This window comes from Pseudopipra pipra, chromosome 14 (genome assembly GCF_036250125.1).
Source record: "Pseudopipra pipra isolate bDixPip1 chromosome 14, bDixPip1.hap1, whole genome shotgun sequence".
Taxonomy (NCBI): domain Eukaryota; kingdom Metazoa; phylum Chordata; class Aves; order Passeriformes; family Pipridae; genus Pseudopipra; species Pseudopipra pipra.
Window position 1 is genome coordinate 1,273,303 of NC_087562.1, and position 9,760 is coordinate 1,283,062.

Sequence of the window (9,760 nt, forward strand, 5' to 3'; positions counted from 1 at the left end):
AGAATATTCAGAAGTATTTAAGCATCCTGATTTCTCTTTTCTCTCCTTTTATTTTTGTCTCACTTCTTTAGCCTGGAGTGATAGACAAGTTTACAAGTGACACAAAATCCGTTATTAACAAAGTGGCTTCTGCAGCAGAAAATAAAGGATTGTTTGAAGAAGCTGCGAAACTCTATGACCTTGCAAAGGTAAATATCTCCTGTGTGCTGCCTTAACTGTGTACCTGCTTCACTGTTTTTCTTTCCAAATGTTCTCTCTGTGATTAGGAGGTTAAATTTCATCTCAGAGATTGAATTGCCCTTATTCAAGCAGCTTTTTTCTGCTGCTGTTAGAGCAGAGCCATTGGCTGCATAGAGAGGGGGTTTAGTGAGCAAACCTGGGACTGAGCAAACCTGCACTCCAGGGATTCTGATTCAGGACATTCTGGTTCTTGATCAATGTAATCTTTTGAAATGATTGCCTCCTGCATGATTTTATTCTGTCTAGTGAAGTTATTTACCTGGAGTATACTCTTCCAATTTCATGGATGTTGAACTGAAGTCTAAAATAGTTAAGCTTTATAGTGAGTACTCGTGTTTCCTTTTGAAATACATTTGAAATAAAAGTGGATTCAACCATAGACACTATTTTAGAGAAAAACTAGGGGAAAATACTTTTTCACATGAGCCAGCAGCATTATGTTGCTTTTAGCTTATATGGCCTTGACTCTTTGTGGGAGGGAAGTGTCCCTGAGCTTGCACTGAGCACCTGCTGCATGAGACTCTTCTGCTTGTTCAATGAGATTAAAACACCAAGTCCCATCGTGCTCCTTTTATTTGTGTGTCACTTCAATACCTACAGAACCCTGACAAAGTTTTAGAGCTGATGAACAAGCTGCTCAGCCCAGTTGTTCCCCAGATCAGCACTCCCCAGTCGAACAAGGAGCGGCTGAAGAACATGGCCCATTCCATTGCTGAGAGGTGAGACTGGGTGAGGCAGGACTGGGTGACTCACCTGCACCTGGCCCAGGGCTGGCAGTGTGGGGGGGGTTAGTTCTGGTGTTGTTTCTGCAGGCTGGACTGTGGCATCCACAGCAATATACTTAGAAAGACAGAGAAGAGGTCAGAATTGACCCTGCCCTGCTCGTGATGGCTTGCTGTACTGAAACCAGTAAAAGAAACTTTCTGGGGCAGGTCAGGTAAATTTGGCAAGAAGCTTTATCTGTAGGTGAGTCAGGATTGCCAGCTGGAGACAGGGTCTGTTAAGGACCAATAAATATAATGAACTCTTTGTTTTATATTATTTTTAAAGCAAAATATCATTGCAGTTGCAGAGTCATTGCACACAATTCACTTGCTTGAAATAGTATTAAGAGAGAGCTACAAAAGCAGTAATTCTGAGTTGTAACAACAGTGCAGCAAGTTCAGCAGCTGTCTGAAAACCTTATTTCACTGCTGCTTTAATTAAAGCTAAAAAGGGAATGTTTAAGCTGTGTACATGGCTAACGTAAGCAGTGGACCTCATTGCCACAGCCTGTTAGATTATCCAAGTGCTGTGTGGTACTCAGAAAAGAGAGAGAAATGGAAGTGACCAAAAGGAATATCCCCTGCAATGTCTATATTAGGGGACATAGACATATGCTAATTAGGATACACTATGCTAATTAGGATACATGTTTGAGAGACATCAGTGCTCAAGATTCATTAGCAGCTGGAAGTTAGGAATAGCCTGATTCTGAAAGGCTGTAATTGCAAAATAACTTTGTGATTTTTTTTAAAAATCGTCCTCTTTTGGTGTATCTTGTCACAGTGCCTGCCATGGAAAATTCCTGTATTTTACTAGAGCAAAATGTGGGTACCTGTGAGAAATGTCTCACTGGTTTTCCTCAACCCTTCAGCTGCAGAGAGAATAAAAATAAGCCAACCCCACTTGCTGGCATTTGAAATTGGAAGACAAATACAGACATGCATTGATTTCCATCAGAGACCTTTCCCTTTCTTGTTTTGACAAGTGCCATTTGCCAGTCACTCCTTCTAGTCAACCTTTCCCTCATTTAGCCAGACTGAGACTGAGTGAAAATTGGTGCTCTATTGACTTAGTGAGAGACTGATTTGGTGGCAGACATTAAAGGGAATTAAACCCATGGCTTGAGTTAAAGCTTCAGCAAAGGCAGTAATGGGCTTTGGTTTGCTACTTGCTTTGATCTGTTTGAAAGCACTAAATATTACTGTGCAGTAATGCCACCCACAGCTGCAAACCTCAGTGACTCAAAGCCAGAACAGCTCTGATTAGAGCATCTTCTTGCCAGTTAAATGTAAGAGAGGGCTTTTCCTCATGGACCCTTCTGCAAACAGGGCTGCAGTGGTGCAACATTCCTCCTGTGCCTTCTTAGGATGCTTTTGGAACAGGGGAGACACCCAGCAGGAAAGGCCAAGAGGTTATTTGGCTTCCTTCTCTGCAGCACCACTGTTAAACCTTGAGGAAGGAGCTCCTCTGTGAGCTGGTGCAGGCAGCAGTGAGAGCAGGCAGCCCTCCAGCTCATCCCCTAGCCAGGGGAGCTGGAGACAGCCTGCAGGAGTGTTTAATCCATCTTTAGGTCTTAACTTCCTGCCTGAAGCAGGGAGTTGTGCTGGAGGATTGTCTGCTGTAAAACAGCATGTTAAATATGCTTGTACAGAGCTCGCCTTGCAGGTCTCTGCTGCCTGGCACTGTTTCCCCATGAATGTGGGACGTGTAAACATGTAAAAGGAAACAAATGTTGGATTTGATGCAAAAGGGGAAGTGATTAAAAGTATTTTTAAAAAGCCACAACCCGTGAAAATTCTGCCTCCTGGTTAAGGGAAATGAAAGCTGTCCTTTGTTAAATGCCTTCTGTCCTTGTGCTTGATGTCTCCGCTTCCAAGAATCGCAAGAGCACAGTTATAAACGGTTGCCATTTTGCACAATAAAACTGTAAAACAATTTCTTTCAGGTACAAAGCGCAGGGGATAAGTGCAAAGAAATCCATTGACTCCACGTTCTACCTTCTGCTAGACTTAATCACATTTTTTGATGAATATCACGCTGGTCACGTTGACAGGGCCTTTGATGTAAGTTGCAAGAGTTCTGTTTGAAGTGTAGCCTTCCTAATGCCCTTGAAAGCCCAGAATGTCTCAAATAACATCACTTAAAAAAATTATATTTAATGAGTTAGAAGGGGTTGCAACGCTGTAGGAATTTAAAAAGGTGTTTCTTCCCTGTTGCTTGATAAACAGGAAGATCTTTCTGGGGCTGTTTTATAGGCATTGAACAAAATATTCTTGCTGCTCAACAGAGGAGATAAACCAATAACTAACAATGAAATTGTTTCTCTTGAATGAAACCAGGACGATTTCATTGACGCTTCAAAACCACACTTTATTAGTATATGGTACATAGAACACTGATTATCTACCCTGATTCCTGCTTTTCTCTTTGAAGATTATGGAACGCCTGAAGCTCGTGCCTCTTAGCCAAGATTGCGTCAAGGAGAGAGTTGCTGCCTTCCGGAATTTCAGCGATGAAGTAAGTTCTGTCTTGGGCTTTAGCTTTCAAAAGCCTTCTGCTTTGTTAAAAGGATCCTAAAGCCTTGTCATCTCATCATCCTTATTCTTCAGCGGGGAAATAGGATGAGATTATTCTGAATTCGTACAAGTAGATTCTTGGCTTACAGCTTTCTCCTCTGTGCTGCTCTTTCAAGTGCTAGAATTCCCTGCCCAGAAATCCTCTCTCCATTTTGAAGAAGGCATCTGCCTGAGTCTCCCTGAACTTACTGAGTTTGATCCAAGAATTCAAAATATTGGAAACTTTTAACTTGCTGGTGACTTAGTTCTCCCACACTGGTAATGGTCACCAAGCATTTGCAGGGTGTTTGTTTAGTTCCCTCTAAATCAGAGGAACTCTGGATTTGTGTATTAGCACAGTGGAAGGCTGTTACTGCTTTTGAACTGTTTTAACTGGGGGAGGACACTTCTCTTTAAGGCAGTGTTTGTGTGCATTTGGGTGCTTTAGAGTTCTTTGTATTCGGGGACTTTGGGTTCTGTCTGACCTGTTGCTGTCAAACACCAAGGTGCAGCCATTATGCATGTCTGTCTGAGAGCTCTGGGCAGTGTTTGTGCTGGATGGTGCAATCACAGCAGGGTAACCATTATGGGTATGACTGTTACAGGAGTAAACATCAGCCATAGTTGTCATTGTTTGACTTTCTGATTCTGCATAGCAAGGGTAATGGTTCTGTCAACATGCTCTTCACCTCGATGTGTCTTTTTTTTCCCCCTTCTTTGTGTAGATCAAGCACAACTTATCTGAGGTCCTGCTTGCAACCATGAATATTTTATTCACCAAGTATAAGAGGATGAAAGGCACAAGCCCAACCACTCCTGCCAGACCTCAGAGGGTAATGGAGGACAGAGATTCGGTAAGAATGTAATCCTCACTGTCTGAGGAGTTTTCCTACATCCTGTTCCCCTGCTTTTAAGAGACTGGGCTTTGCATAACTGTGAAACTCTAATGGTCTTTGCTTTTGACTTGCTCAGTTACTTAGAGTCTCAGACTACTGAGCTTGCTCAGTTACTTTATCTCAAGGCTGGTCTCTGATACCTTTGGCTTTGTGTAGGGAGAGGATGGAACCAGATGACCTGTAAGGTCCCTTTCAGGCCAAACCATTTGGAGTCTATGATACTGCTCTAAATGGCACTGAGCTAATGGGGATATTACCCCTATATTTTCACTAGCAAGAAAAAGCAAGTTGCTTCTTGGTGGGATCTTAAATAGTAAAACAGATGGGGACAGTGCAGTGTCTCTAGGTTGGTTGGTGTTGCTGCTGTGACAACTGAGCTGTTGCTTTCAAGCACCTGATTTCCACTCCCTTCATTTGAGTAGGTGCCCATTTCTGGTGGAAGGGCCTTCCTTGACTCCTCTCCCTGGCCTGCTTCTGTAGTGACATGGACTGATGTTTTCCAAATGTCCTTGGGGGATGCACCAAGATCTCGATGGTGAATGGCAGCAGTTTGCCAGCGTTGTGCTGCTGCCTCTGCAGCAGAGTGGGCAGCAGTGCTTGTCTGGCTGTCTGGGGAAATGGATGGCAACAGTGGGTTTGACTTCAGAGCTCCAGCTGGTGCAGAAGCATTTCTCCAGCCCACTGACAGGAACCTCCACCTCTGCAAGGTGCAGAACAGGCATCATTCAAAGGGCACAGCCAGATTTGTGGGCACTCGCCTGTCAACATGCAGGGTTGAACAGAGAGGTTCTCAACTGTTATTGGGTTTGGTCTTGTAACTCTTACTAAGCTAAAGCTGCTGCAGGCACTTGGAAACCAAGGCCAAACCATTCATCCACTCTTAACAGATTAGAAAATAAATATCAACTACTTTTGAGAGTGAAAACCAACTTGGGGCACAGCCAGCTTTATTCCAGGCTTTAGTCAGCTGCAAAAGTGCCTTTGATCTGTAAATTGCAATATTGCTAAGGCCTTAGTAGCATTTTTAAATTGCATAAGAAAATGAAAGGTGTGAGTAATGATATATCTTTGGTTTTGGGGTGCAGCCTGTGAGAGCTACAGGATCCTGCCTTACAGCAGTGCAGATTGGCAGCACTGCAGAGGGATGCCTGCTGCTTGGGCTTCTCCCACCTTAAACTCTACACATGTGAAGTCCCAGGCTAAGGCAATGTGTTACCTGCTCTGTGTCTTCACAAGATTGGCACTGAGCAACCAGTTTCTTGCTTTCCAAGTGAGCTGTTTGTTTTGGTTTTGATTTCAGTCTTGTGCCTCATGCAGAAGCATTTACCATCTCTGTAGGGGGTGCAGTGCTGTCAGGTGTCACCTCAGTAGGAGCATTGTTGGCCGACTGAGGATGGGTTTAGCAGCTCTGCTGGCAGAGGTTTGTGTGGAAGGAGCCCCTTTGAAATCGTGTTGTATCAGCAGTGGGTGAGCACTGCTTCACAAACATGCTCTGCACTCATCTGTGGAGATCAGCTGATGATGGACCTTGCTAAAAACCCTTGGAAGTTTTCTTTTTTTCAGGCTTCAGGTTTTGTTAATCAACCTTCTGGCCTTGTGGTGGGATCCCCTGGCAGCAGGGTGTGAGTGATGGTGGGGACAGGGGGTTCTGAGTCCCAGCTCTCTGTGTGCAGTACAAGCTGTGCTCAGCCATCAGAGGGGACAAGTGCCCGCTGCCTCTGCTGTCAGGGAGGGGATAAGAGAACAGCTGTGTGACTGCAGTGTCACAGGGGAGCATAATCTGCTAATGTAGGATTAGCAGGAGAAAAAACCTCTCACCCTGTAGCTCCCGTCTGCCTAAAGATTTGCATGTGCAGAAAAATACCAGGCATGGGCACCTGGAAGGCAGGGTAAGAACAGCTTTAGCTCCTGTTCCCCTTTTCTTTTACCCTGAAGAATTTCCTCCAGGACTGCAGGAGCAGGGAATCTGGATTGCTTCAGTTCCCATGTCTGGGAAGCAGTTCAGGCGATTTTAGTGGTGGAAAGAAATGAGGGCATTCCAAACATGAGGAGGGAGGTGTTTCTTCAGCAAAATCTTGTTCACCTGAACAGAGATCACAGACACGAGCTTCAGCATGCTGTGCTTGACAAGGATTTGTCTTCTGAACTTCCCTGGAGGAAGGGCAGCTTTTCCATTTCCTCTGGGAAAGCAAATTTTAGGGGAAATTGGGCTCTTTCAGAAGCTTTAACAATCTCACATTGCCCAGTACACAACGCAAGGGAAAAATTACCTTTCCTTGAATAGGTCTTTGAAATTCTTGGCTTTTCTCTAGATCCATCTTCTGTTCATCAGAGAAAACACAAGATAGTAGCCATTTGTAACTCTGAGGCTTATTCCACATATTAGGGAATGGAGCTCCCCAGAGTAGGAGCACACAGCTCTTGAATTTGCCCTCTGGTGCCAAGCACTGCTCTGCTCATCCTGCTGCAATGAGTGGGGACTTTGGCAGGAGCAGTGTGGACCTGGCAGCAAGGGCAGAATGGGTAGAAGGAGTACTGGAGTACTGAAACCCCCTGAACTCAGTAATGCTCTCTGTTAAACATCTCCTGTCACCCTTCAGAGGTGGAATGGACTTCAAGTATCACGTCTGAAGTCAGAGCTGACATTTATGCATTTTGTTGATTTTGGGATGAAATCACCCAAGCTGTGTTTTAAATAATCTTTTTTTTTTTTAAGTTTATACATTAATTAGTTTTGGGAACGAGGGAGCAAAGTGTTGTCCCACTTGGGCTGATCCATTTTGTCAGATTTTAGGCAGATTGCAGTGAGCCCAGCCTGCAGTGCTGGGAGCTGTGGCTGTGGTGATGGCCCTGACCCAGATGCTGTGAGTGCATGACAGCAATGGCATAAGCTCCCCACCCTGAGCCAGGGTGCTGAACTCTCTGGAGCAGCCCCAGGGTGTTATCTTGGTGGCAAAATTAGGTCAGGAATGGAATGGAATTCTATTTTTTTATTATCTGTGCTCTTATTTAAAATTGCAAGTAACTGTAACATTCGTTAAGTAATTACAGCCAATAGAACATCTAGACCTCCAGGCCGCTCTTGACCTCTGCAAACCTCTGCTCATTCTTCCCAAAGTATTGTTTTGATTTTTAAAAACAGCCCAGCTGTCATTGCTACTGTAAAGGTAAAGGGAACAGTAACCTGCACTGCTCCTCAGCCCTTCTTAGTCACGGTGAGAGTCTTTGTTTCTTAATACTTTAATTCCAAAGAGTCAGACACCTTGACAGGCTTTTTTTTTTTTCATGTCCCACCTCTTTTGACCTCCTCTGAAAAGCAGCAAGTCAGACATAATGATACAACCCCACATTTGGAAGCAGACTGGGGGAAATACGACTGTGACTGGAACTGGAAGTCATTTCCAGGCCACCTTGTTAAGTAGCCAGTGCAGGGAGAGAAACTGTCCCAGGACATTTTAGCAATTGGGTCAGTCTTGGGAAAACCCTCCCAGCTTGTCCAGTGTCAGCCTCCAAAGCTTCTCTGTGGCCAGTGAATAACAGACTGGTTCTGAAAAAGGGGTGGAATTGGCCAGAGGGGCACTGGGGATGGTGTGATTTCCTGCTGTCAAAATTACCATCCATGTGCCCACAGCAACCTGAGCACCTTCAGCTTTCTCTGCAGTCAGTAGGGGAAAGGAGGATTTAAACAGTGGATCTTCTAGTACAGTAATTTTGAGATGCTTAATATTTAAGAAGAAAACCCTGTTAGTAATCAAAGCAGTCTAAATAGGTTTCCATAAAGATTTGGGCTTTCTGTCTTCTCCTGACTTCTACCAGGCATTGCCATGATTTTCCTTTTAATTTACTCAGGGTTTTAACAAATGAAACAAATTATTCCAGAATTCCCTCAGCTGTTTTGCAGCCTCCTGGTGTGCAAGAAGGGGTTTGGTTCCTTCAGGGGAAGGGCTCTGTTTGCTTGGTACCCCTGCTTTGAGGAAACTGGTATGTTGTAGGTGATGCTGGAGATCCCCAAGTGTGTGTGGCACTACCTGTTTATTTCTGGTACTTCTGCTTTGACAGCATTAATGCTGCATTTCAGCAGGATCAACTTTATATTTTGCAAGGTGGGAAAGAGTCCTGTTGCCCTGGGAAAGCCCACCTCATGCAGAAGTTACAAGATTGCTGCAGTGCAACAACACCCCACATTGCTGAAAATGTTTTTTCTTAGGTAATTTCAAATAAATGGGATTATTTTTTAAACAAAAGGGCAACTCAACATGCTTTTAATGGTCAGGAAAGGAAATAATTGGATTTCCTTCCAAATGCAGAGACTTGTTGTCCAGAGAGCAGCTCTGAGAAACAAAGATTACATTTGCTTGTTTCAAGAGGCAAATGTTTAACTCCTGTGGGTTTTCTGATGCTAAAGCAACTGCACTTTGTTTTTCTGTCTTTTAGCAACTTCAGTCCCAGGCCCGTGCCCTGATCATGTTTGCTGGGATGATCCCCTACAGGACCTCAGGAGACACAAACGCCAGACTGGTGCAGATGGAGATCCTTATGAATTAGCAGAGCAGCTCTGGCTCGGGGCTGCAGCAGCCTCTGCCTGTCCTTAGTACGTTCAGAGGGCCCCTGGGGACCAGTGTCATTTTGTATTCTGTATTTTTGTTGATGGAAATAAATTTCTTTGGTTTTGATATTTGTTTTTGACATTTTCATTTTCACCGATTCTTGTGGTTTTACGTTTTTTTTTGTTAATTTTTTTTTCAATTGGTTTTGCGTTTAGAAATTTATTCTTAATTAGTTAATGGGCTGTGCAGAGGGAGAAGTCATAGCTCTGCAGCAGTGGGGTGAATGAATGAGCAGTTTTATAACAGAAGAGGAAGTGGAGAAGAAAACTTTGATTTAATGCTTAATGAACATACAGCTGGGAACCTTTAGGGTTTTTTTTGGGTTTCAAATGCATGTTAAGTGTTGAAAATGTGTCACTGGTGCACCACCCACCCCGTGAGCTGCCATCAGTCCATCCCCCTGTCCTGTGTGCTGCATGTGTTGCTGCAGTGCAGGGGAACTCTGCAGGGGCTCTTTGTCCTCAGCAAGGGTGAACTCCAGGTCCATGTCCCAGATGTCTCAGCTCTGCACATCCTGGAGCTCTGCTGAAGCTTGGCAGGAGCACCTGGGTTGCAAACAGGTATATTTTGGTAGGAGAGGTTTTTGTGAGCAGCACATGAGTTTTCAGTCAGGTGCATTCCAAGTGGTCCCCTGGAGAGTTCACCTGGAGAAGAGAGGTCCAAGTGTGGGGGTGACATTACTGTTGGTTTAGTGGGA

The 9,760-nt window shown here is 44.3% G+C and overlaps 1 protein-coding gene across 3 annotated transcripts in view; it reads left to right on the forward strand.

Moving 5' to 3' along the window:
• The window catches only part of NUP93 (nucleoporin 93), a 75,968-nt gene extending 66,839 nt beyond the window's left edge, over positions 1–9,129 (forward strand). For all 3 annotated transcript variants that reach the window (XM_064670661.1, XM_064670662.1, XM_064670663.1), the window contains 6 exons: positions 72–188; positions 841–959; positions 2,951–3,068; positions 3,439–3,522; positions 4,286–4,414; positions 8,891–9,129. In XM_064670661.1, coding sequence (XP_064526731.1) covers positions 72–188; positions 841–959; positions 2,951–3,068; positions 3,439–3,522; positions 4,286–4,414; positions 8,891–9,001 — 678 coding nt within the window. In that variant the 3' untranslated portion in view covers positions 9,002–9,129. The remainder of the gene's footprint in view (positions 1–71; positions 189–840; positions 960–2,950; positions 3,069–3,438; positions 3,523–4,285; positions 4,415–8,890) is intronic.
• Positions 9,130–9,760: the final 631 nt, after the last annotated feature.